Source organism: Brachyhypopomus gauderio, unplaced genomic scaffold, assembly GCF_052324685.1.
Source record: "Brachyhypopomus gauderio isolate BG-103 unplaced genomic scaffold, BGAUD_0.2 sc54, whole genome shotgun sequence".
Classification (NCBI taxonomy): Eukaryota; Metazoa; Chordata; class Actinopteri; order Gymnotiformes; family Hypopomidae; genus Brachyhypopomus; species Brachyhypopomus gauderio.
In genome coordinates this window covers 2,006,913-2,034,280 of record NW_027506878.1, presented here as the reverse complement: position 1 = coordinate 2,034,280, position 27,368 = coordinate 2,006,913, and the positions used below count along the sequence as shown (strand labels likewise).

The window sequence follows — 27,368 nt, the reverse complement described above, 5'->3', positions numbered from 1 at the left end:
CACGTCTCGCTGCACTGGGCACGTCTCGCTGCACTGGGCACGTCTCGCTGCACTGGACACGTCTCGCTGCACTGGACACGTCTCGCTGCACTGGGCTTTATTGGGGTCTCGCTGCACTGCTGACCAGGGGATGCTAGTTTGACCAGGGGATGCTAGTTTGTTCCCTGAATCGGTTCTGGAAGGCTTTCATAGTTTGATGAGATGAATCAGGTGAGCTGAATGGAGTGTTTTGAATCAAGTGTGTATTTGAATTGAATTAAAATCAGATGTGGTAGGTTCGGTGTCTTGGGTCAAGTTTGTGAATCGGATGTGTTGAATCAGGTTTGGAAATTCAGGGTGTTGTTTCTGGTGTGTTGAATCAGGTGCTCTGAATGGTGTGTTGGAACGGGCTGGGTTGAGTGTTCGGGGGTAGGTCTCCTGGACTCTGTGTGAGTGGGAAGTGGAGATATCTCTTCAAATGACTTTAAGGGTGTATCGGCCCACTGGGGTTTGAGTAGTTACACTCTCATAGTGTTTCTCTGGTATTTGTGTTCTAAAATGGGAATTCTGTGGAAAGTGTATAATAACTTCAGTGGAAACAGAACATGGCCAGTTAATTGAAATGTGCTGTGTTCAGAGGATGTTTGAAATAGTATTTTTCTAACTAGTGGTTTATTTATCTGAATCCATCATTAGAGTGAAGGGGAAGAATCCACCGCTCTCCCCTCTGGGTATGACTACGCTTCTACGGCCCTGTATGGTCGTCCTGTGTTTATATGTGCCGTTGTGTGTTGAATCTGGGTGTGTCTGTCCGTCTGTCTTCTGATGGCAACACCCAGAATTCAGAGCGGTTTCCTGCGTTATGTACGTCACTCTGAAATTCACTGCTAATGACAATCTTGGATCATCAATCAGGAAAAAACTAAAATAAAAACTGGTCTCAGATCAGCTAGGAAGTACCGCTTATGTTGGCAGACCATACCTGCCATGCAGCAGTATTTCAGTGAATTATTTCAATTAATTTATTTTTATTGTTGATGTGCCTTTATTAATTGTACCTTATATATTTTTTCAAGTTTAATAAGGTAATACATTTAATATTTAAAAGTCAAGATGTCTTGGAATAGATATTATTGTGTCTTTGTTTAAATTGCCTACTTTTTCTTGTTAATCTCTGCTGAAAAGTTCAAATGTTGTGAAGTTGACTGTAAAACAGCTTTGTCGGATGTGTGTTTTTCTTTGTGTTCCTTTTATACCACATTTGTATTTGTGTCATGGGTGGTGAAGAGAAGGAATAAACCATGTTCTTTCTGAGGAGTTACTGGGTTCACTTTACAGTCTACTACAGGGTTAATGTGTTCAATTTACAGTGTACTGGAGGGTTACTGGGTTCACTTTACAGTGTACTGGAGGGTTACTGGGTTCAATTTACAGTGTACTGGAGGGTTGCTGGGTTCACTTTACAGTATACTGGAGGGTTACTGGGTTCACTTTACAGTGTACTGGAGAGTTACTGGGTTCACTTTACAGTGTACTGGAGGGTTGCTGGGTTCACTTTACAGTGTACTGGAGGGTTGCTGGGTTCACTTTACAGTGCACTGGAGGGTTGCTGGGTTCACTTTACAGTGTACTGGAGGGTTGCTGGGTTCACTTTACAGTGTACTGGTTACTGCTGTGTGAAGCTGAACCTTCACTTGAGAGAAATCACAAGGCATATTTAAAAATCTGAAAAGTTCAGTGAGGTGAGTGTTGGTTTCATTCAGTACTGGGTCTGGACATGACACTTCTTCCTGAATATGTATGTGCTGAGGCAGCACTGAATAAGTACTGAGCACTGAATAACTATGCTACACTTATCCTGCACTGTGAGTCTCTAAGTGGTATTGTGGGAACATTTTGTTCCAAAATCACTCCAATATTAGTGCAGTTCATCGCCATCATCTTTTGTTTTCTTTTCTAATGACTATTAAAGCAATTGTAGGCTATGTGATTTTAGAATTATTGTGGTTCCTGATGAATATTAAATAAGTCATTAGTTGTGGCATCGTTCACGGCTGCTTCAGTGGGCTGTGTTGGTGGATCACAGTAGAATGGTACCCAGGTACTGGGGCTCAGCGGGTGGATGGCGCATCTTACTGGTTACCAGTATGCGGTGCCATGAGGTTCTACAATAAGAGACGGGCACTCAAGTGAGCGTCTTGAGTCGGTCACACTTAAGTCGCCTTCACACTTGACTTGAAACTTGTCCCTAATGACTCACGAACAACAAAAGTCCGTTATCTAGGCGCTGTGTGCGAAAGTTATAGAAAAAAATACTTTGTGTGTTTGTTACCTTCCTTTCTTTTGTTTTGGTGATTTGGGAAACGGTCCCTTTTCTCGTGACGTATCGCAACATTGTTTTCATGAGCGGGAAATCGTCAAATGTAAACAAACGAGCACCTAAAAACAATTAATTAGTTTACGTTAGACACTTGATCATTACAGCTAACATATAAAACACACCCGGATAAGATTGTTTAGTTTACTTTAGTCACTTAGCCGTCATTACAGTTACTATATAGAATAGTTATTTTTTCATTTCCTATCCCGAAGTTTTTCCTGGTCTTAAGACTTGACTTAAGACCCTAGCCAAAAGATTCGTGACTTGACTCGAACTTGTAACTTGCGACTTCGGACCATCTCTGTCGCTAGCTCTGGGGTGGGTTTCCTAAATGTTTGTAATGCTAAGGGCTTCATAACCTCGTACTTAAGAACTCTCCCGAAACAATTCGTAAGAATGTTCTGACCCGTGAAGGTCACGTGCATTTCTGTCCCCACTAGGACAGAGGCCTTATGAACCGATTCATCAACACACCCTTTAACGAATCGATTCAACATTAATCATGTGGTTTACAGGATTTAATTTTTTTATTACATTTTTACATTTATATTTGCATATTTACAAGTGACAACAGCTTCTGCTTCCATAACTGTGTAACCCTACACACATTTCTGTGTGTGTGTAGGTATCAGGCTCACACTTCTAGGGATGTGAGTGTGAGTAATGCTCACACTTGTAGGGCTGTGTGTGTGTGTGTGTAAGGCTCACACTTGTAGGTGTGTGTGTGCGTGTGTGTGTGTGTGTGCGTGTGTGTGTGCGTGTGTGTGCTTACACAGATGCTTTCCCAGCCAGAGCTGATGATGGTGTGATGATGATGGTGGTGTGATGATGGTGTGATGATGATGATGGTGTGATGATGGTGTGGTGATGATGATGGTGTGATGATGATGATGGTGTGATGATGATGTTCAAAGATCCGTTCATGTACCTCCATCACAGCTCTCACCTGCTCTCTATCTCTTTATCCTTCCCTCCCTTCCCTTTATCTCTGTTGTCATCTTTCTTCTTTCTCTCTTTGTTTTCTATTTCTCTTTTCTCTCTCTCCCTTCATATCTCATAATTCTGCAGTAGCTGTGGCTTTTTATTCATGAATGTCCAAATGTCTCCACACCTCCACACCCCCTCTCCTCCACTCCCCCTCTCCTCCACTCCCCCTTTCCTCCACACCTCCACTCCTCCTCTCCTCCACTCCCCCTCTCCTCCTCTCCTCCACTCCCCCTCTCCTCCTCTCCTCCACTCCTCCACTCCCCCTCTCCTCCTCTCCTCCTCTCCTCCACTCCCCCTCTCCTCCTCTCCTCCTCTCCTCCACTCCCCCTCTCCTCCTCTCCTCCACTCCCCCTCTCCTCCTCTCCTCCACTCCCCCTCTCCTCCTCTCCTCCACTCCCCCTCTCCTCCACTCCCCCTCTCCTCCTCTCCTCCACTCCCCCTCTCCTCCTCTCCTCCACTCCCCCTCTCCTCCTCTCCTCCTCTCCTCCACTCCCCCTCTCCTCCTCTCCTCCACTCCCCCTCTCCTCCTCTCCTCCACTCCCCCTCTCCTCCTCTCCTCCACTCCCCCTCTCCTCCTCTCCTCCACTCCCCCTCTCCTCCACTCCCCCTCTCCTCCTCTCCTCCACTCCTCCTCTCCTCCACTCCCCCTCTCCTCCACTCCCCCTTTCCTCCACACCTCCACTCCCCCTCTCCTCCACACCTCCACTCCCCCTCTCCTCCTCTCCTCCACTCCTCCACTCCTCCTCTCCTCCACTCCCCCTCTCCTCCACACCTCCACTCCCCCTCTCCTCCACTCCCCCTCTCCCCCTCTCCTCCACTCCTCCTCTCCTCCTCTCCTCCTCTCCTCCACTCCCCCTCTCCTCCACTCCCCCTTTCCTCCACTCCTCCACTCCCCCTCTCCTCCTCTCCTCCACTCCTCCACTCCCCCTCTCCTCCACTCCTCCTCTCCTCCACTCCCCCTCTCCTCCACTCCTCCACTCCCCCTCTCCTCCACTCCCCCTCTCCTCCTCTCCCCCTCTCCTCCACTCCTCCTCTCCCCCTCTCCTCCACTCCCCCTCTCCTCCTCTCCTCCACTCCTCCACTCCCCCTCTCCTCCACTCCTCCTCTCCTCCACTCCCCCTCTCCTCCACTCCTCCACTCCCCCTCTCCTCCACTCCCCCTCTCCTCCTCTCCCCCTCTCCTCCACTCCCCCTCTCCCCCTCTCCTCCACTCCTCCTCTCCCCTCTCCCCCTCTCCTCCACTCCCCCTCTCCTCCACTCCTCCTCTCCCCTCTCCCCCTCTCCTCCACTCCCCCTCTCCTCCACACCTCCTCTCCCCCTCTCCTCCACACCTCCACTCCTCCTCTCCTCCACTCCCCCTCTCCCCCTCTCCTCCACACCTCCACTCCCCCTCTCCTCCACTCCCCCTCTCCCCCTCTCCTCCACTCCTCCTCTCCTCCACTCCCCCTCTCCTCCACTCCTCCTCTCCTCCACTCCCCCTCTCCTCCACTCCCCCTCTCCCCCTCTCCTCCACTCCTCCTCTCCTCCTCTCCTCCACTCCCCCTCTCCCCCTCTCCTCCACTCCTCCTCTCCTCCTCTCCTCCACTCCCCCTCTCCCCCTCTCCTCCACTCCCCCTCTCCTCCTCTCCTCCACTCCCCCTCTCCTCCTCTCCTCCACTCCCCCTCTCCCCCTCTCCTCCACTCCCCCTCTCCTCCTCTCCTCCACTCCCCCTCTCCTCCTCTCCTCCACTCCCCCTCTCCTCCTCTCCTCCACTCCCCCTCTCCCCCTCTCCTCCTCTCCTCCACTCCCCCTCTCCTCCTCTCCTCCACTCCTCCTCTCCTCCTCTCCTCCACTCCCCCTCTCCCCCTCTCCTCCACTCCCCCTCTCCTCCTCTCCTCCACTCCCCCTCTCCTCCTCTCCTCCACTCCCCCTCTCCCCCTCTCCTCCACTCCCCCTCTCCTCCTCTCCTCCACTCCCCCTCTCCTCCTCTCCTCCACTCCCCCTCTCCCCCTCTCCTCCACTCCCCCTCTCCTCCTCTCCTCCACTCCCCCTCTCCTCCTCTCCTCCACTCCTCCACTCCTCCTCTCCTCCACTCCCCCTCTCCTCCACACCTCCACTCCCCCTCTCCTCCACTCCCCCTCTCCCCCTCTCCTCCACTCCTCCTCTCCTCCTCTCCTCCTCTCCTCCACTCCCCCTCTCCTCCACTCCCCCTTTCCTCCACTCCTCCACTCCCCCTCTCCTCCTCTCCTCCACTCCTCCACTCCCCCTCTCCTCCACTCCTCCTCTCCTCCACTCCCCCTCTCCTCCACTCCTCCACTCCCCCTCTCCTCCACTCCCCCTCTCCTCCTCTCCCCCTCTCCTCCACTCCTCCTCTCCCCCTCTCCTCCACTCCCCCTCTCCTCCTCTCCTCCACTCCTCCACTCCCCCTCTCCTCCACTCCTCCTCTCCTCCACTCCCCCTCTCCTCCACTCCTCCACTCCCCCTCTCCTCCACTCCCCCTCTCCTCCTCTCCCCCTCTCCTCCACTCCCCCTCTCCCCCTCTCCTCCACTCCTCCTCTCCCCTCTCCCCCTCTCCTCCACTCCCCCTCTCCTCCACTCCTCCTCTCCCCTCTCCCCCTCTCCTCCACTCCCCCTCTCCTCCACACCTCCTCTCCCCCTCTCCTCCACACCTCCACTCCTCCTCTCCTCCACTCCCCCTCTCCCCCTCTCCTCCACACCTCCACTCCCCCTCTCCTCCACTCCCCCTCTCCCCCTCTCCTCCACTCCTCCTCTCCTCCACTCCCCCTCTCCTCCACTCCTCCTCTCCTCCACTCCCCCTCTCCTCCACTCCCCCTCTCCCCCTCTCCTCCACTCCTCCTCTCCTCCTCTCCTCCACTCCCCCTCTCCTCCACTCCTCCTCTCCCCTCTCCCCCTCTCCTCCACTCCCCCTCTCCTCCACACCTCCTCTCCCCCTCTCCTCCACACCTCCACTCCTCCTCTCCTCCACTCCCCCTCTCCCCCTCTCCTCCACACCTCCACTCCCCCTCTCCTCCACTCCCCCTCTCCCCCTCTCCTCCACTCCTCCTCTCCTCCACTCCCCCTCTCCTCCACTCCTCCTCTCCTCCACTCCCCCTCTCCTCCACTCCCCCTCTCCCCCTCTCCTCCACTCCTCCTCTCCTCCTCTCCTCCACTCCCCCTCTCCCCCTCTCCTCCACTCCCCCTCTCCTCCTCTCCTCCACTCCCCCTCTCCTCCTCTCCTCCACTCCCCCTCTCCCCCTCTCCTCCTCTCCCCCTCTCCTCTAGTGTCATCCTCTCTGCTGGGATCATTCATTATTCTGCAGTCATGGACGTGTGTGTGTTTCCAAGTACAAATTGTAGAAGTGGTAGAAACAAGTCTGCACAAGCTGTAGAGGTGTGTGTGTGTTTGTTTGTGTGTGTGTGTGTGTGTGTGTGTGTGTGTGTGTGTGTGTGTGTGTGTGTGTGTGTGTGTTTGTTTGTGTGTGTGTGTGTGTGTGTGTGTGTGTGTGTGTGTGTGTGTGTGTGTGTGTGTGTTTGTGTGTGTGTCAGTTGTTGCCTCTGCAGTGGAAGCGCAGACACAGTTTGATTCTCTCCTGGAAGGTGGTGGTGGTGATGGTGTAGATGATGGGGTTCAGGGCGCTGTTGATGGGGAGGATGAAGATCACAACCCACAGCACCATGGTTCCTGCACCAGTGAGAGAAAGAGCCCACAGAAAACAAATTAGTGCTGACAACATCTGCCTGGACACTCCACACACACACACACACACACACACACACACACACACACACACACACACCCCAGCTCCACTCCACACACACACACCAGCTCCACTCCACACACGCGCACACACACACCAGCTTCACTTCATACACACACACACACACACACCAACTCCACTCCACACACACACACGCACACCGACTCCACTCCACACACACACACAAACTAATCCATACACACTCCACACCCACTACACACACACACAAACTCCACCTCTATTCCATACACACACTACTCTCACATACGCAGTAGCACTGTGGGGCAATATCTGCTCTCTATAGAGCAGTAGACCTCTGTATCCTCCTTAATTATAAGTCAAAAACAACACACACAGACCATCGATGGGCACCCGGAGCAGGGAGAGGGTCTTCAGGAGGAAGATGGGCGTCCAACACATGGCGTCGGTGAAGACGATGAAGAAGAAACGTTTGGCGATGGAGACCTCGTGGTTGAAGGCCACCTGCCTGGCCGACTTGGCTGTCTTCTGTACGGAGTAGAACATGCTGGAGTAGGAGAAGACGATCATCACGAAGGCCAACAGGTTCAGACCTGCCCAGAGACACCAACATACAATAACCAACAGGTTCAGACCTGCCCAGAGACACCAACATACAAATAACAGGTTCAGACCTGCCCAGAGACACCAACATACAAATAACCAACCTTGGACTTTATTTGTGAGGATGTTTGTGTCACTGTATCTTGCAGAACTCTAATGAGTAATTAATCCACACACACACGTTCACACGGCACACATCTACACACACGTTCACATATGTACTCCACCCAGTGGAGTCCTAACAATATATGTCATCCTTGGCTTCCCTAAGATCATTTTAATTAGATTTTTTTCATGAAAACAATCGGTGAAGATCTAGAAGGATCTAGTAGTTCCTACACACACTTCTTCTCCCAGATCTCCCTCACCCAGGAATATTCCCGTGGAGTAGCATCGAGCTCCGAGCTTCTCTGCCTGCTCAGAGTGCACTGGGAAGCACACGCCGTTGCGCCCGTAAAAGTTGCCAAAGGTCTGGTGGTCCCAGAAGGGGGCAGCAGCGAGCACAAAGCCCAGCACCCAGATGGAGACGAGGGAGCACAGGGTCTGTCTGCGTCCCGCACGGTACTGCTGGAAGGGGAAGACGATGCACAGGTACTTCTCCACCGTCATGTACGCCAGCATCATCACCGACACCTCTGTCGACAGCATGGCCAGGGAGCCAATCAACTGGCACCACAGGCTCTCCATCCAGATCTGGGCGTGGCGGTTGTATTCGCCGCAGTACTTGATGTCGAAGGCGCCAATGAAGAAGAGGTACACGCCCATCAAACAGTCTGCACCTATCAGACAGAAGTAATACAGGGTTTATCACCAAGGTCTCATAAGACCAAACCTGGTTACCCAGTTATAGGAGAATCTGTCAAAGTTGACAGTTGTAACTTTGGACAACCTTCACACACCTTCACACATTTTCATTCTTGTTACAGTTCTGAGGATTACAGCCACTGTTGCCATCTGTCCCATAAAATAAGGGATTGTCTTTTATTTGACAATTAAATGTTGTTTTCTTTATTGTTATATATTCCGTATTTCCATAAATACACATGCAATTTGATCCCCTCCAAAACAAAATCTGTCAATCATACAACCCCAAACTGAAAAGCTTACCAGAGCTACCAACTGGTGCACGCCAATGGTACCAGTCATGAAAACAGACAGACAAGGGCCCCTGTGTCTCCTATCAGAGTCTGTATTGCTCCTCAACTCTAAGGGATTAGATACAGAATTGGCTGCAAGAATTTGAGATGTATGTGTGTGTATTGCTGAGAGCGCAAAAGAGATGAATAAGATACTATCTCCAGATGTAATAACTGTGTGTGTGTGTGTGTGACTTTATCCTCTGTAATTGATTATTTATCCCCAGCAGGTAGAGATGGTATAGTCCTCTTTGTTAATTAGTAAGAGTCTGTGATGAAGGCATATATAGATGTATTATTAATTGAGTCTTCATAAACAGGGAAAGAGGTGTGTGTGTGTGTGAGTGTGTGTGAGTGTGTGTGTGTGTGTGTGTGTGAGTGAAGTCCCTCTAATAGCAGGTGGTATAATTAAAGGGACTTCATACAGTGTTTACAATCACTCAGAAGCAGGGGGGCGGACTGGGGAGAAAAAGTGGCCCGGGAGTTCCTGACAGACTGGCCCACTATATAAACAAACTACGAAACGTGTGTATATATATATATATACTGTATATGAATCTATACATGGCGCATAGTGTATATGTCAGCTTTTATTGTCATATGGATTCCAGCAATAATATGATTACAAATCTAAAAATAACTAACAAACTTAACAACTTGACCCTGACAAAATACAGGGGAAAAACAACTGGAAAGCTACTGAAACCCACATTGTTCACTCAGTGAGTAAAACCTCTACAGCTTTTCTTTTCTCTCTCAGCTTTTCAGTGCCACCTTTACGTTTAGTAGTTTGTTTAGACCAGGGGTGCCCACAACTTTTCAGCTTGCGAGCTACTTATAAGATGGCCTAGTCAAAATGATTTATTCTGCCTACAATAAAAATGCAAAACAAATGTATTTATTCTATATTATAATTATATTATTTAAGTTATTATTATTACAATTTAATAGTATTACTGTTAATAATAGTATTGCTATTTAATAGTGTATTAAACCAAGGACCCAATCAAGGTCCAGGCCCCCTTATATTTTACACGACGTCTTCACTTTTTTGATAGAAACACCTTCTCTCTCGTTACATCCATCTCTGATTCGTTTTTCGGGTTTGTTGTTTCCGCTGTCAGCGCTAATCTCGCGAGAACTGACACTCGGGCTACTGCAGGTTGCCATTCTCGTGAGGCTAGCGACATAATTCCTTTTGCAGAGGCACTTGAATGCTTTAAAAAAATTATATCATAATGATTGTAACATGGTCAAGTCAAGTCAAATTTATTTATATAGCGCTTTTTACAACACATCACAAAGCAGCTTTACAATTGTATGGGTCCAGATCCCTAATGAGCGACAGAGATGACAGTGGTGAGGAAAAACTCCCTATGATGGTGGGGATTAGGAAGAAACCTCGGGAGAACCAAGACTCAAAAGGGAACCCATCCTCCATTGGGCGGCCCGCTAGCACAAGTCTGTATTTATAATCCAAATATAGTTCTATAGTTATAGTTCTAATTCCAGGCCAAGCAGTCACAGTCCCTTCAGTGCAGATGGTGAACCTCAGATAGGAGTTGGCATCAGCGCGTCCAAACAAAATGAAGTTCATAAAATGTGTTTATTATTATTATTATTATTATGAAATGCCATAATATTTATAATCTCTCGGGCACAGGTTCGTTTACTACCCTTTCTGTAACGTACTAATCAGGCAGACAAGGATCCAAGTGCGGATAATAGCCGTCTTTATTGAAACAATGATCACAGAGCTATCAAACAGGTGAGGGTGCCATCTAGTTGCAGCTCCATTGAATCCCCTGTGGTTCTTTGGCTTAAAGAGAGAGAGGAGAAAAAGACAGGAGAAAATGATTATTATGAGTATTGATGTGATATGAATTTGAACTTGTTGCACATCCTTGGTTGTTTTTTATATGTGTAATGAGTGTATACGTATCCAGTAAGTGTTCTCTAATACTGTGTATTCACCCACTATGGGATATGTATATGGGTAGACAAAACTGAGTTGTCATGTGTGAGGAGTAAACTCACATCACTCTGCAGGCACATTTTGAGGCAGACCAGTTCATCAAAACCAAACAGGGCAAGACCAGGCTGAGAGCAGATGCTGTTTCCACCATTTTTGTGCATCGCCCCGCACTCAGAAAGAGGAAGCCCCCTGCACAATACGAAATGACAGAAAGAAGAAACGGTTAAAAGATGGTCATCTTGGAAGCAAGAGCCAATCCACAAAGGTGAACAACTCCAGGAGCCAAGCTTCAAAATCCAGCTAGGGTTAGGGTTAGGGTTAGCTCCAAATAATAGAATACAAGTCTAGTACAGTTACATATGATTATATATATCATACTGTACTATAACATTTTAGTATGTTGTATTCCTCTTTAGTCTTGTAAGATTCATTGATCAAAACTGCCACCCAGTTTCAACTTACCTTGTGTTTTCAATCTCTCTTGATCTTCTCTCTCCCTTTGCCATCAATCCAAAGTCTGCTGAGCATAATACAGATAATAGTCAACAGATTAACAAAACCTACAAACACTTGATCTATAAATTACACTGTTGTGTACTAGTTAGAAGTCTTAAATGTGCATTCTAGTCAATATTAGCAGTGATGTATCACAAGAATGGCTCTCCTCCTTATTGTGCGTTATCTTAACGTTAGCTGGTACTCCAAAATGGATATCCTCATTTCACCTCCTCGACCCAACACACTCTACAATCACACTCAAATGTTATATTTAACCAATACTTAGCTACCCCGCAAAAACATCGCGTTTAGGTGAAATGGCATTAAGAGAGGAATTTACTATTAATAGGCTGTCGGTCGTTAAAGTGAAATCTCGCTAACCGTATTCGCGTCGTCTTAGCATAGAATTAGTTCCCTAAATCTGCTTATTTAGAGGTGGATAATTCACTAAAATGCTTTAATGCACATTTTAATGCACATGTTAATTTGATTCTGATGTCCTTATAATACACAATCAGATTTTTTAAGCGTACTAACCTGTAAAAGTGTATCACAGATGGTCCCACTGGTCCAGCTTGACTGCGCTGCTCGTATTTGCTGTAATCAAACGGGTCCGTTGGAGTGAACGGAGATGGAGACTCTCTCTCTCTATATGGTTCTGGTTCAGAGGGACTCGGCAGGGGACGAGGTCTAGGAGGAGAGCAGAGGTCGGTACACGGGGAAGGCAGTAAGACGGAGAGACCGCTCGGTACGTGGCATGGCACCAATACTTCACAAGAAGAGTGAGGGGGAAGATTAAATAATTGCGATGGGGAGGCGCGATGAGCGGCAGGTGAACCGCATCTACACGGAGATCATGTACACTGAAAAAAATAAAGCATTGGCTCAATGTGATAAAATTGAACTAATCAATCACAAGAATTTTTTTCATTGACTCAATCTAAAAAACTAAATTCATGACGAATTTAGTTTTTTAGATTGAGTCAATGAAAAAAAATTCGTCTGATTAATTCAATTTTATTACATTGAGCCAATGCTTTATTTTTTTTCAGTGTGCGGTTCCTCACACTTTCATTTCAGCGCTTGAACCATTTTCGCCATATGTTCTTCTTTCTCGTCTCTTGGTTGCTTCTACCGGGGCAGGACGAGAGTTCTGCTGAACTTTTCTCTTGGCCAGTGCTCTCCTGTCTCCTGAAGAGCACGTGGTTCTTCCTCAGGCTCTTCCACCATCGTCCCAGCGTCCACCTCTCTTTTTTTTCAGGCGCTGTCCCCATCATCATCAGCTGTTGCTCCATCATCAGGCGGTATAGAGCCTTCTCTCTCGTCAGCTCTTCTAACTCTCTCTTCCATTCCTCCCTCATCTTGTTCCTCTCTTGCTCTGTTTCCAAGTTCATCTTCTCCACCTCTTTCTGACATTCCGTCAGTCTCTTTCTCTCCGTCTCCCACTCTCGCAGCCTCACCATCTCCCTTTCTTCGAGCTCCCTCTTCATCATCTCACTCTCCTTCATCTCTTCCACCTGTTTGTCCACCTTTTGCCTGAGGTTTTCTATCTCCCTCAGTCTCGCATTTTCAGTTATTTGGAGGAAGCGGATCTCCTGCCTGAGCCTGATCTTATCCAGATCTTCCCCCAGTGTGTACGCAGCCGTCTTTCTCATCTCCTTTAAACATTCCTCCTCCATTTGCTTCCTGCCCTCTTCAAGCTCCCTCTTTTCGTCCTGCAGGGTTTTACACTCCTCCTCCAGTTCCTTCTGTCTGCTCATCATTTCTTCACTCTCTCTTGTCCACGTCCTTTCTATCTCCTCGTACTCACTAACCAGCTCTCTGTTTCTTAATTTCTCCGCCTCGATTTGATCTATGGCTTTCTTTATCATGGACAATAAATCCTCAATCGTATCGCACATCACGTACTGTACACTGCAGTCCATCTTCTTTCTTATAACTCTCCACTGTCCACTACTCTGTTAATTAGTTGTATGTTCAGCTGTGATGCTGTACAGTCTTTCCTCTTTCTCAGCAAATATCTCACTGGTGTCGATCGGCCTTGACTTACGGCCTTATATACGTTCGGTTATGTTGTGTTATGTCGTTACTATAGAAACGGGATTCTACTAACTAACAACGTCATGTATTGTGACGTCTTTTAGATTGTTCAATTCATAACGTCTAAGTAAACAAAAAACGTACCGCGGTTATAGAATTGTAGTACGCATATTACTAAAAATATTATTTCAGTAATAAAAGTATTTCCTTTAATAATAAGTTCATTATTATACATTTATTGTTTAAAGAAAAAAAGGAAAAATATGCAGAAGTAACGCAATAAACCGCAGCATAAATGTATTTACATTTGAGACTGTTCGTATCTACTTCCATTAGAAATAGGAGGCTCCGCTCCGCCCGTGCGCGAGGTCGTGCACCTCTCGAATTTTCGCGCGCGCGGTGCGCTTCAGCGCGATCGACAAAGTCATGTTTGCAGGGTTCATACACCTATACAAGGTGGAATTAAAGCACTTGTACGGCACTTTCAAGGTCCATTTCAATATTTTCCAGCACGATAAACATAATTAAGTTAAATATTAATACATATACTCGAAATGATTCGAAATAATTCGCTTTTTTATCACATTATTTAATGGTTGTTTATTTTCAAAACGCCCAATCTTAACGTCTTCATGTTCTCTCATGTTTCGTCCTGGAATTACAAGAGGCTCGTATTTGTTAACGTAATTTCAACATTTTAATGTACTTTAGCCTAAATTCCAGCACTTTTCAAACCTGAAACACAAAGCAACATCAAAATGCGTCAGGTAAATGTTCATTCCCCTTTTTTTTGAGGGGTGTTTCTTTATACTACCACATATAGTTTCGGACAACATTGCAAAGCCATATTTATGTTTGATGCCTGGTGTATATATACGGTCTCTGGTCAGGTAAAATGTTCTTTCACCGGTTTTGCAGGGGTTTTTATTCTCCACTGCCACCTATTGCCACCTATCGTTTCGGAGAACACTGCAGCGACGCTCGCGACGTTCGCGAAAGTATAAACGCCGCTCGCGCAGGGTCGCGCGAGGTGGGCGGAGCCGCGCGCTACAGTCACTCGCGAAAGTATAAACCAGGCTTTAGTCTGACTGGAGCGGGGGAGGTAATAACATCAGCGTGACTACGGGCCGGGGCCGCAGTGCGCGGCAGTGGCTCCTCACAGGCTGATTAAACCACCGGCGGCCCACTAACCCATCGGCCCACCGGGGAAATCACCGGTAGTAATGTATGCCAGTCCGCTCCTGCTCAGAAGAGAATGTAAAAACACTAGTGGTGGGACTTTAACGCGTTAATTTCGATTAATTAATTACAGGAAAATTAACGCACTAAAAAAATTTACGCATTTTAACGCATTTAATGAGACACTTTTGCACCGTGGAATGTTTCTCAGTGCACGAGTTCCAGACATACAGATTATATGGACGCACAATAAGATCATGATGGAGATGACTGAAGAGGCTACGCTGGTGGATGGGAAATTTTAATATAAGAAACTTCCAGATGGAAGTACAAACAAAAATAGTGTAAGTTGTTGAGTGGGGGGGCGAACGTAACACTCCGCTTTAAAATTAATTCTCCCGTCTCTCCCGGATCCGGACCATGGTCCGCCAGTTGAGTTGAGCTCAACTGATGAGGCTCAGGGATTCCGTGTCATGCAGCGCCGTGCTCAGGGTCCTAGTGCCTGTAGAATTAATGGCCCGATGAAGGTAATTTAAAAACCAGGACATTTCCTTACTTAAAAAAAAAAACCGGGATGCCGGACGTGAAATACGGACATGTCGCGGGAAATACGGACGTTTGGTCACCCTACTAAATGTATTCCTAGTACGAGCAAACAGTGTCGCCAGTCAACACTCGACCACATGTCGGGGTTCAAATTAAGAAACAAAATGTCCACGTCAGATAAATTGACCAACTGACTGGCGAGATGGATTGCTGTGGACTGTAGACGCTCTCTGTGGTCGAAGGCTTAAGCCTGGTTTATACTGGTTTATACTAGGGTCCGCGCGGCGAAAATGACGTAATCGCTGTGGCTCCGCCCATTTCGGAGAACACTGCAAAGAATGTGACGGTTTTGGCCGAGGTGTGGAGAAGGGTAATGCTGCAGGCCGGAGCCCCGGTGGGCGTGGGCAAAGGGCGGAGCATGTGTCAATCATTTTTGAATGCAGCCAATCAGATACTAGACTTTCGTTGTCAATAAATTTTTATTAAGCCAATTATCAGCCAGAGTTAGCTGTCAATCATTTTTTACTGCAGCCAATCATCTTAACAGATCTGCCAAAAGAAGGCGGAAACTGCACGGAGAAGCTCTTTAAACAGAAGTATATGTCACTCTTACACAAAAGTAGCTGAATAAAATAAATAAAATTGACACATGCTCCGCCCTTTACCCACGCCCACCGGGGCTCCAGGCTGCAGCATTACATATATGGAGGTGTACGGAGTCGCGCTATGGTCACTCGCAAAAGTATAATCCAGCCAGGCAGGAGCGAGGTAACTTTTCTACGTAAGGTCCGAAAATCAGAAGGCGGGATGACCCGCAAGTCAATCAAATGACACTGCCATCATCCATCCAGCGCTGATGATCCACTGAGAGGATCATATTTCGGCCACAAAACAGATAGCACGCGCGTGTGTGGTTTATTATGATTTGACGGATTTTTTCCCCAAAAAAATCAAATGACGGGAATCCGTCGTAGTGACGGAGAACTTTAACCCATGATCTAGTCGTTTGCTTTGAGCATGCAGAAGACCACTTCTAGGCACTATGGAGATGCCTGTGTAGAGGACTTTATAGCTGTGACAGAGGCCTGGGAAATTAAAGAAAAAGTCTACCATCTAAAATGGTATTAAAAAGGTCTTCTGATTTACTTCAGTTCTTCTTATTCTTCCAATATCCTGAGCAAAACTCCCAAAATTAAACAACATTTTTGGTCAGAATTTCCAGTGTTCTGACTGTTTGCTCTGTTTTCTGCACTCATCTATTGGTCTGTGTAGTAGACTGGTGGAAAAATAAACAAGATGTTGAAGTCTATGATTATGTTCATTGATTCATTCATCATTCAAACTTAAATTTCTCATGTTAAATACTGAAATGCGATTAAAATGCGATTAATTTCGATTAATTAATTGTAAAGCTTCTAATTAATTTGATTAATTTTTTAATTGCATCCCACCCCTAAAAAACACACCTTCACTTAGTCAATCTGTCCGTTCTAAACATTGACAATCAACAGTGTTGGAAACTGTGTTTGGACTGTGTCTGAGCTGTGTTTGGACTGTGTCTGAGCTGTGTTTGGACTGTGTGTGAGCTGTGTTTGGACTGTGTCTAAGCTGTGTTTGGACTGTGTCTGAGCTTTGTCTGGACTGTGTTTGGACTGTGTCTGAGCTGTGTTTGGACTGTGTCTGAGCTGTGTCTGGACTGTGTGTGAGCTGTGTGCGGACTGTGTTTGGACTGTGTCTGAGCTGTGTCTGGACTGTGTGTGAGCTGTGTCCGGACTGTGTCTGAGCTGTGTCCGGACTGTGTTTGGACTGTGTGTGAGCTGTGTTTGGACTGTGTCTGAGCTGTGTCCGGACTGTGTGTGAGCTGTGTCCGGACTGTGTGTGAGCTGTGTCCGGACTGTGTGTGAGCTGTGTCCGGACTGTGTGTGAGCTGTGTCCGGACTGTGTGTGAGCTGTGTCCGGACTGTGTCTGGACTGTGTGTGAGCTGTGTCCGGACTGTGTGTGAGCTGTGTCTGGACTGTGTGTGAGCTGTGTCCGGACTGTGTCTGAGCTGTGTCTGAGCTGTGTCTGGACTGTGTGTGAGCTGTGTCCGGACTGTGTCTGGACTGTGTGTGAGCTGTGTCCGGACTGTGTTTGGACTGTATGGCTGTTGTGTTGTGGTTCAGCAGCGTGTGAGCCCTCAGCTTCAGCCCTGGTGACTCACTGCCTCTCACAGTCGTCACTTTCTCTCGCAAGCTCATGTCATTTGGCTGAGGAGAGGCCTGAAAATGAACTATTGGGTTTAATCAGATGAGGAAACCACTCTAATGCTCCTGGGGTGGGAGTCACGCTTCTGGATCAGTACAGACAAGTACTCATGGCTGAGGGGATTGACGTGTTGTGTGTTGGGTCACGTGTGAGGGACACAGGTAAGAGTCATGGTTGAGGGATTAGTGGGTTAGTGACAAGGGCCTGGATCCCTTGCAGGGAGTTAAATGCAGATGAGAATTTCCTAAGGGGATTAATAAAGGTACTTGTTCTTCTTTGATGGGTCACGTGTGATGGACACTTGGAGGAGTCATGGTTGAAGGATTTGATGGGTCACGTGTGATGGAGGAGTCATGGTTGAAGGATTTGATGGGTCAGGTGTGATGGAGGAGTCATGGTTGAAGGATTTGATGGGTCACGTGTGATGGAGGAGTCATGGTTGAAGGATTTGATGGGTCACGTGTGATGGAGGAGTCATGGTTGAAGGATTTGATGGGTCACGTGTGATGGAGGAGTCATGGTTGAAGGATTTGATGGGTCACGTGTGATGGAGGAGTCATGGTTGAAGGATTTGATGGGTCACGTGTGATGAAAGACTCACAGCAGAGGGATTTGATGGCCATAGTGTGAGGCTCGTTCTCCGACGTGATGCAGGACCGCAGGCAGATGACAAAGACGTTTCCAAAACAGATGATGAAGGCCATGACCCAGACGAAGACACGCAGGACGATGTTGGCCAGCAGGTTCTCGAAGGAGGAGATGCCATTGCTGTTGGGCTTACAGCTCCGCACATTGGGTGAGTAACTGCAGTACTCGAACCGCTTAAAGTAACTGAACACAGCAGGAAATACACATGTAAACACATCTGTGTAAATGGTGCCAAATTAGGGGTCAGATCTAGAACGTTTTGGTTCTAGATCTAGAATGTTCAGATGTTCTAGATCTCCATCGTCTCCACAACACTATGCAACAACAGTACCCCATTGGTCCTGGAACGTGTCTCATTCAATGTGTAGTACAACAGCCGACATTTAAACCATGAGAGGTTTAAATACAAACTCCAAAGACTCAAATGAAGTGGAGCTTTTGAAATGCCTTGCCGACACTTCAGGTGGAACTTTCTAGAGCTTCAGTGTCTCAGATTTTTAGATTTCTGGAGTGATTGTCTTTGTCCTTGAACAGGCCGTTACTTTTCAGTTTAACTCTCAGTTTAAAGCTGTAGTGTTACAGATGAAGGCTGCAATACACACAGCTGCAGGGCTGTTTAAGTAGGTAAATCTATATACAATGGCTCCTGGAATGGTAATATTAGATTGTGGCATGGTATTTTAGTCCAACACAGGTTTGAGGACATCTCTCCCTCTGCATTAAGGTCCTCTAACACTGAGTGGGAACATTCCGAATACCAAACACTGGGAACATTCCAAATGCATTGTTGTCATGATGGTCACTATGGTAACTGGAATTCCAGCCCACTCACATGTGGGAGAGGTTGCTGAGAGAACGGAACATTCGGGTGCTGATGGTGGGAATCTCCAACTCCTCCATACTCCTGCAACAACAGCAACGTCCCATCAGCCTGTGGGAGGCTCAGGTGTCCCGCCTCCTCAATGTTACACCTTATTACACAGTTGAAATGTGTGTATATGGCATCTGTTAATACAGTGAGTATGTACACACTCTAAACAAACCTCAAGTTTTTGAGCGCTGCGCTGATACGTTCAAAGAGACGACCTTTCACACTTCACGTCCGGGAAGACACATACACTGAGACGACCTTACACACTTCACATCCAACAAGACACGTACACAGAGACGACCATTCACACTTCACGTCCAACAAGATACATACACAGAGACAACCTTTCACATTTCACGTCCAAGAAGACGCGTACACAGAGACGACCTTTCATACTTCACGTCCAAGAAGACACGTACACAGAGACGACCTTTCACACTTTATGTCCAAGAAGACACGTGGCAGCTCCAGATTTATGTTTCTGTCCTTTGTGTGTGGTGAATTATTAAATGTCTTAAAAAAAGACCTATGTCTATGTCTGTCCACCCTATGAACCCAAACCTGTGGCTAGAGTGTGTGTTCTGAGCCCAGGAGAGAGTGTGTGTTCTGGGCCCGGGAGAGAGTGTGTGTTCTGGGCCCGGGAGAGAGTGCGTGTGTGTTCTGGCCTCAGGAGAGTGTGTGTGTGTGTTCTGGCCTCAGGAGAGTGTGTGTGTGTGTTCTGGCCTCAGGAGAGTGTGTGTGTGTGTTCTGGCCTCAGGAGAGTGTGTGTGTGTGTGTTCTGGCCTCAGGAGAGTGTGTGTGTGTGTTCTGGCCTCAGGAGAGTGTGTGTGTGTTCTGGGCCCAGGAGAGTGTGTGTGTGTGTGTTCTGGCCTCAGGAGAGTGTGTGTGTGTGTGTGTGTGTGTGTGTGTGTGTGTGTGTGTGTTCTGGGCCCAGGAGAGAGTGTGTGTTCTGGGCCCAGGAGAGTGTGTGTGTGTTCTGGGCCCAAGAGAGAGAGCGTGCTTGCTCTGAAGAAGTTCATTATCCTGTCATATAACAGTCATGATCCTTAACGAATGGGGTCAATAGGTGGATCAATAATTTGAGCAGCTGAAATGAATGTAAATGAATTAGGGTCATAGTTCACTCACAGAGACCGGAGATTGGCAAAACTGTCAAACTGGTTTTCATAGATATATGTCAGAGGGTTGTTGGAGATGTTCCTGAATAAACACACACAGACACACACACACAGATATAAGAAAATGAGCTATCATGGGGGACTCAAAAGGAATGTAATGTCGTTATGAACACGTTTCCTGTAGGTTCAGTGCATGGACAGAACAATCCAAACAAGGTTGTTAGTGGACATGGTTTTAAAATTCAAACTTTCCTCAGTGAAGCTGATGTGTACAGGTGTGTCTTGACCTCTGGGAGACAGACTGATATGTGGGAGCAGTAGACCTTGAAGAACTCTGCTATGCTAAAGATCTCTAGATCTCTGCTATGATGAAGAACTCTCCTGAGCTGAAGATCTCTAGATCTCTGCTATGCTGAAGATCTCTAGATCTCTGCTATGCTGAAGAACTCTTCTAATCTGAAGATCTCTAGATCTCTGCTATGCTGAAGAACTCTTCTAATCTGAAGATCTCTAGATCTCTGCTATGCTGAAGAACTCTAGATCTCTGCTATGCTGAAGAACTCTGCTGAGCTGAAGATCTCTATATCTCTGCTATGCTGAAGAACTCTAGATCTCTGCAATGCTGAAGAACGCTGCTGAGCTGAATATCTCTAGATCTCTGCTATGCCAAAGAACTCTTCTGAGCTGAAGATCTCTAGATCTCTGCTATGCTGAAGATCTCTAGATCTCTGCTATGCTGAAGAACTCTTCTAATCTGAAGATCTCTAGATCTCTGGAGCTCACAGCTGCTTGAGCTTCTGAAGGTTCTGGAAAAGCGTTGGGGGGAGGTCCAATATTTGATTGATAGACAGATCCCTGGGAGCAAAAGGGAGAAAGCAGGAGAATATGTTCAATGTTAAACTGATGCCCAAAACAAACACTAAAGGAAGAAGTTGAGGTGCATTTGGTATAAGAGTGTTCTGATACCGTTCAATGTTTCTCTTCAAACTAGTGGTAAAAATGTGTGTGTGTGTGTGTGTGTGTGTGTGTGTGTGTGTGTGTGTGAGAGAGCACTCACAGGTCAATCAGATGACGCATGCTTGAGAACGTGCCATCTTCAATAGTACTGATGCGGTTTTTCCTTAAAGCTCTGAAACACAACACACAGTTATAGCTGCTGCACAAATTGAGCTGAATCTGTATCTATATGCAAATAAACCTCTTCAGGTTCTCTGTTGGTCTCTACCACTTTCATAACTTTTCAGTGTGCTGGTCTCTCTGTTATGTTAATAATTGGTCAGTGTGCTGGTCTCTCTGTTATGTTAATAATTGGTCAATGTGCTGGTCTCTCTGTTATGTTCATAACTGGTCAGTGTGTTGGTCTCTGTTATGTTCATCACTGGTCAGTGTGCTGGTCTCTCTGTTATGTTAATAATTGGTCAGTGTGTTGGTCTCATGTTATGTTCACTGGTCAGTGTGTTAGTCTCTCTGTTATGTTCATCAATGGTCAATGTGAAGGTCTCTCTGTTATGTTAATAATTGGTCAGTATGCTGGTCTCTCTGTCATGTTCATAACTGGTCAGTGTGCTGGTCTCTCTGTTATGTTAATAATTTGTCAGTGTGCTGGTCTCTCTGTTATGTTCATCACTGGTCAGTGTGTTGGTCTCTCACGTTTATCACTGGTCAATGTGCTGGTCTCTCTGTTATGTTCATAACTGGTCAGTGTGCTGGTGTCTCTGTTATGTTCATCACTGGTCAGTGTGTTGGTCTCTCACATTTATCACTGGTCAATGTGCTGGTCTCTCTGTCATGTTCATAACTGGTCAGTGTGCTGGTCTCTCTGTTATGTTAATAATTTGTCAGTGTGCTGGTCTCTCTGTTATGTTCATCACTGGTCAGTGTGTTGGTCTCTCACGTTTATCACTGGTCAATGTGCTGGTCTCTCTGTTATGTTCATAACTGGTCAGTGTGCTGGTGTCTCTGTTATGTTCATCACTGGTCAGTGTGTTGGTCTCTCACATTTATCACTGGTCAATGTGCTGGTCTCTCTGTTATGTTCATCACTGGTCAGTGTGTTGGTCTCTCTGTTATGTTCATAACTGGTCAGTATGCTGGTCTCTCTGTTATGTTCATAACTGGTCAGTATGCTGGTCTCTGTTATGTTAATAATTGGTCAGTGTGCTGGTCTCTCTGTTATGTTAATAATTGGTCAGTGTGCTGGTCTCTTTGTTATGTTCATCACTGGTCAGTGTGTTGGTCTCTCACGTTTATCACTGGTCAGTGTGTTGGTCTCTCACGTTTATCACTGGTCAATGTGCTGGTCTCTCTGTTATGTTCATCACTGGTCAGTGTGCTGGTCTCCCTGTTATGTTCATCACTGGTCAGTGTGTTTGTCTCTGTTATGTTCATCACTGGTCAGTGTGAAGGTCTCTCTGTTATGTTAATAATTGGTCAGTGTGTTGGTCTCTCTGTTATGTTCATAACTGGTCAGTATGCTGGTCTCTCTGTTATGTTCATAACTGGTCAGTATGCTGGTCTCTGTTATGTTAATAATTGGTCAGTGTGCTGGTCTCTTTGTTATGTTCATCACTGGTCAGTGTGTTGGTCTCTCACGTTTATCACTGGTCAATGTGCTGGTCTCTCTGTTATGTTCATCATTGGTCAGTGTGCTGGTCTCCCTGTTATGTTCATCACTGGTCAGTGTGTTTGTCTCTGTTATGTTCATCACTGGTCAGTGTTAAGGTCTCTCTGTTATGTTAATAATTGGTCAGTGTGTTGGTCTCTCTGTTATGTTCATAACTGGTCAGTATGCTGGTCTCTCTGTTATGTTCATAACTGGTCAGTATGCTGGTCTCTGTTATGTTAATAATTGGTCAGTGTGCTGGTCTCTCTGTTATGTTAATAATTGGTCAGTGTGCTGGTCTCTTTGTTATGTTCATCACTGGTCAGTGTGTTGGTCTCTCACGTTTATCACTGGTCAGTGTGTTGGTCTCTCACGTTTATCACTGGTCAGTGTGTTGGTCTCTCACGTTTATCACTGGTCAATGTGCTGGTCTCTGTTATGTTAATAATTGGTCAGTGTGTTGGTCTCTCTGTTATGTTCATCACTGGTCAGTGTGTTTGTCTCTGTTATGTTCATCACTGGTCAGTGTGAAGGTCTCTCTGTTATGTTAAAAATTGGTCAGTGTGTCGGTGTCTCTGTTATGTTCATCACTGGTCAGTGTGCTGGTCTCTCTGTTATGTTAATAACTGGTCAGTGTGTTGGTCTCTGTTATGTTCATCACTGGTCAGTGTGCTGGTCTCTCTGTTATGTTCATCACTGGTCATGTGCAAGTGTGAGTGTGTGTCCACCTAAACTTTATGATGTTACGAAACTTTATTTCCCTCTGTGTGTGGGGGAGAGAGAGAGAGAGAGAGAGATTCTTACAGTACTGTCAGAGAACTGCAGTTTCCAAAAGTGGATGACCACAGAGAAGATATCTCGTTACCTTCCAGCTCTCTACGGAAACACACGCACGCACGCACACACACACACACAGATAATTGCAGAATGCAAATGTAAGAGAAAGGAGCTCTAATGGCGCATTTCCACTAGGGCCTGCTTGGCGCGGTACGGTTCGATTCGCGACGGTTTGTGAGTGTTTCCATTAGTACCAGTACCCTGTGAGCCGGCCCCTTTGGGTACTTTTTTCGTACCGACTCGCTCGAGGTTCTAACCGTTCCGAAGCGGTACAGTTCTGTGACGTGGAGGAACAGCATGACACTGATTGGCCAGGGAGTGTCGTCACAGGTTGCGTCAGGAGAGCGACTCCTCCGCTATGCTATGGACTCCTCAGCCATTTTTAAAACCCAAGGAGCGAAGTCTGTTCCCTGGTCAAACGCCGAGGTACAAACCTTTCTGTTAATAATCAGCGATCAAAAAATCCAGGGCGAACTGGACGGGGCCACTAGAAATGTAAAGGTTTTTAGCGAGGTTTCCGCGCTAATGGCCACTCATGGCTACCAGCGGTCCGTTCAGCAGTAACAGGTGTTCTGTCGATTTTTCCTACCCATCGAAAATTCATACCAAGGCTTACTGCGCATGCGCAAGTCGCTTTTACGTCACTATTTTGGTGGCCGCCTACTACACCCATCGATTTTTCCTGCCTGCTAGCGAATTTTAACATTGCAGTACTATTTAGTCCTTTCAATAGTGCAGTAAGTTAATTTCTTGTTTATAATTTCTTCTTTGTTTGCAATTGCAATGTTTTCAACTGTGCATTAAGTTAACTAGTTGATTAAAATGTTTTAAACAGCGCCATTTTACTACCTGTTATTACCTATTTATAGGGACTTGGATATTTCCGCATGATAATGATTGAGCCGTGTATACACTAATACGCAAAATAAAACTTTTATTTTAAAGCTCATCCTACTTTTTAAACGCTGATTTGCGCTACATTACAACGTTTCCATAAGGTAAGAGATACGTCTACAAATACTACTTTTTAAACGCTAAATTGTGCTACATTACAACGTTTCCATAAGGTAAACAAACTAAGAGATACGTCTACAAATACTACTTTTTAAACGCTGATTTGCGCTACATTACGACGTTTCCATAAACAAACTAAGAGATACGTCTACAAATACTACTTTTTAAACGCTAAATTGTGCTACATTACGACGTTTCCATAAGGTAAACAAACTAAGAGATACGTCTACAAATACTACTTTTTAAACGCTAAATTGTGCTACATTACGACGTTTCCATAAGGTAAACAAACTAAGAGATACGTCTACAAATACTACTTTTTAAACGCTAAATTGTGCTACATTACGACGTTTCCATAAGGTAAACAAACTAAGAGATACGTCTACAAATACTACTTTTTAAACGCTGATTTGCGCTACATTACAACGTTTCCATAAGGTAAGAGATACGTCTACAAATACTACTTTTTAAACGCTAAATTGTGCTACATTACAACGTTTCCATAAGGTAAACAAACTAAGAGATACGTCTACAAATACTACTTTTTAAACGCTGATTTGCGCTACATTACGACGTTTCCATAAGGTAAACAAACTAAGAGATACGTCTACAAATACTACTTTTTAAACGCTAAATTGTGCTACATTACAACGTTTCCATAAGGTAAACAAACTAAGAGATACGTCTACAAATACTACTTTTTAAACGCTGATTTGCGCTACATTACGACGTTTCCATAAGGTAAACAAACTAAGAGATACGTCTACAAATACGCGATGCCAACGGACACGGTAGGAAAATTCGACAAGGTAGGAAAATTCGACAGACTAGTCTATAAATACTCGCTGCCAGCTGATACGGTAGGAAAATTCGACAAAGTAGGAAAATCCGACAGAACACCGGTCGGTCCAAGCTAAAAAAGCTTAACGCGATTACCGGGCGGTGAAGGACCATAACGGACGCAGCGGAGCAAACCGCAAAGACTGGATATGGTTCCAGCAAATGGATGTCATATACGGTCACCGGCCAGCCAGTAACGGAAGAGAAAACGTGCTGGACATTGTCGGTGCTGGAGGCCACGGAGAATGGTGAGTGTATTGTGATTTCAGTTTTACTAGGCTCGTAAAAGATGTAATATGAACGTAATATGAACGCATCTATTGTAAACGCAGGAATTTAGAGCTGTGTTTGTAGTTAATGTTACCACCACAGTCACTACTGTACAATAGCTAGCTCTTAGCCTTGCTAGTTGCTAGTTAGCTGTAGCCATAAACACAGCATGAGCAGCGATGACGTGCTACACATTTTGTGCAGTTACGCTATATTGTTGTTGCTTTCACGGGAATACTTGTGTTTAATATTTGTTATTTTTTACGTTCAAGATTCCCCTTCCACTGACGAGGCGAGCGGAGTTGGCGGAAAATGTTTCCTTCAACCGGGCTTTCCTCGGGGTGCTTGGCGAACTTGTGAACACCATGCGAGACAGACGCCAGTAAAAGCACACAATGTTGCTTGTAGTACTATAAATATTTATTTCATATAAAGCTATACGTATATATTTGCTTTTTGCACTTTTTTAAAACTATAACTATATTATTTACATATGTTGTACTTTAAATATCTATATTTCATAATAAAGTTTGATTTCATTTGATTGTATGACTGATGCTTTTTATGCAGGGTGTGTTCAGCCTGTTTGAGTAATACCAAATTATTATCAATAATTAGAGCAATCACATACAATAATGAAGATAAAGATAAATAAGATACAATAATGCTATGTGTTAAGGGGCGTCGACCGGTGTTGTGGTCGTATACAAATGATGTCACGACACTACAACCCGCGCGCCAACAGCGACTCCACCCACATTGGGGTGGTTCACCATTGTAATGGAAACACAACGCGACCGTACCGTTCCGTTGCGAATCGACCCGTACCGAACCGCGCCAAGCAGGCCCTAGTGGAAATGCGCCATAAGAGTGGTCCTGATTCCTGTGTTTCTGGCATGTGTGTGCCAGTTGACCCTGTGGTGTGTGTGTAACCCACCACTGTGACCCTGTGGTGTGTGTGTGTGTTTATAACCCACCACTCTGATTTTGTGGTGTGTGTTTAACCCACCACTCTGACCCTGTGGTGTGTGTGTGTGTGTGTGTGTGTGTGTGTGTGTGTGTGTGCGTGCGTGTAACCCACCACTCTGACCCTGTGGTGTGTGTGTGTGTAACCAACCACTCTGACCCTGTGGTGTGTATGTGTGTGTGTGTGTGTGTGTGTGTGTGTGTGTGTGTGCGTGTGCAACCCACCACTCTGACCCTGTGGTGTGTGTGTGTGTGTGTGTGTATGTGCAACCCACCACTCTGAGCCTATGGTGTGTGTGTATAGGGGGGCACCTGTCACTCACAGCCAGTTGAGGTGGGGCATGTATAGACAGAGACACATCTTGGGTAACTGCTCCAGAGAGTTATTCAGCAGAGACCTGAAAACACACACACACACACACACACACACACACACACAGCCAGCCTCATGTTCGTAGTTTATGTGACTGGTGTGTGGGGACCTGGAGGTCAATACAGAAGAAGATCACTTACAGGAAGAACAACGATTTAAGGCCCTCAAAAGACTTTTGGTGGAGTGAAGTGATTCTGTTCTCATCCAGGATCCTGTACACACACACACACACACAAATGCAAATTTTGGCTTGTGGACACACCTGTGAAGCAGTGTGGAGACCTGTGGGGGTGTGAAGACCCTGTGTTCAGACGCCTGGTGTCTCCTCCCCGTTTCTCCTCTGTACAGTATACATCATCTGCACTCAATACTGAGGCCACGCTGGTCTCTCGTTGGGCAAACCATAAATAATATAATAATGCAGTTATAAGTAATGTCACCTGTGAGATTATATTTTATTAATGCCCTACTGGAAAAATGCCAAGTTCTCAGAGTACTTTAAAACCTTCATCAAAAAACATTATTATTATATGTTTGCAGTTATC

General features: G+C 46.2%; 3 protein-coding genes across 5 annotated transcripts in view; 1 reads left to right on the top strand and 2 right to left on the bottom strand.

Moving 5' to 3' along the window:
* Positions 1 to 1,290, top strand: part of stard8 (StAR related lipid transfer domain containing 8) — a 43,782-nt gene extending 42,492 nt beyond the window's left edge. For all 3 annotated transcript variants that reach the window (XM_076987731.1, XM_076987729.1, XM_076987730.1), the window contains one exon: positions 1 to 1,290. This exon is cut by the window's left edge and continues 911 nt beyond it. The gene's annotated coding sequence lies outside the window, so the exon portion shown is untranslated.
* A 5,324-nt stretch (positions 1,291 to 6,614) lies between these two features.
* The window catches only part of rxfp2l (relaxin family peptide receptor 2, like), a 35,919-nt gene continuing 15,165 nt past the window's right edge, over positions 6,615 to 27,368 (bottom strand). Inside the window, exons 9-19 of the mRNA XM_076987602.1 lie at positions 26,964 to 27,035; positions 26,774 to 26,848; positions 23,328 to 23,399; positions 20,979 to 21,050; positions 20,705 to 20,776; positions 19,932 to 20,003; positions 18,765 to 18,836; positions 17,886 to 18,115; positions 8,034 to 8,444; positions 7,443 to 7,655; positions 6,615 to 7,007 (exon numbers count right to left, since the gene is read on the bottom strand). Of these exons, the coding sequence (XP_076843717.1) occupies positions 6,868 to 7,007; positions 7,443 to 7,655; positions 8,034 to 8,444; positions 17,886 to 18,115; positions 18,765 to 18,836; positions 19,932 to 20,003; positions 20,705 to 20,776; positions 20,979 to 21,050; positions 23,328 to 23,399; positions 26,774 to 26,848; positions 26,964 to 27,035 (1,501 nt within the window). The 3' untranslated portion in view covers positions 6,615 to 6,867. The remainder of the gene's footprint in view (positions 7,008 to 7,442; positions 7,656 to 8,033; positions 8,445 to 17,885; positions 18,116 to 18,764; positions 18,837 to 19,931; positions 20,004 to 20,704; positions 20,777 to 20,978; positions 21,051 to 23,327; positions 23,400 to 26,773; positions 26,849 to 26,963; positions 27,036 to 27,368) is intronic.
* LOC143488735 (uncharacterized) lies at positions 11,826 to 13,427 on the bottom strand. The gene is made up of 2 exons (XM_076987603.1): positions 12,342 to 13,427; positions 11,826 to 11,964 (listed from the first exon to the last, which is right to left on the bottom strand). The coding sequence occupies exon 1, from the start codon at positions 13,197 to 13,199 to the stop codon at positions 12,351 to 12,353; it is 849 nt and encodes a 282-aa protein (XP_076843718.1). The 5' UTR covers positions 13,200 to 13,427; the 3' UTR covers positions 11,826 to 11,964; positions 12,342 to 12,350.

Bases quoted from the DNA above. Each gene is read 5' to 3' on its own strand.
- LOC143488735 (XM_076987603.1), bottom strand. From the start codon at position 13,199: ATGGACTGCAGTGTACAGTACGTGATGTGCGATACGATTGAGGATTTA.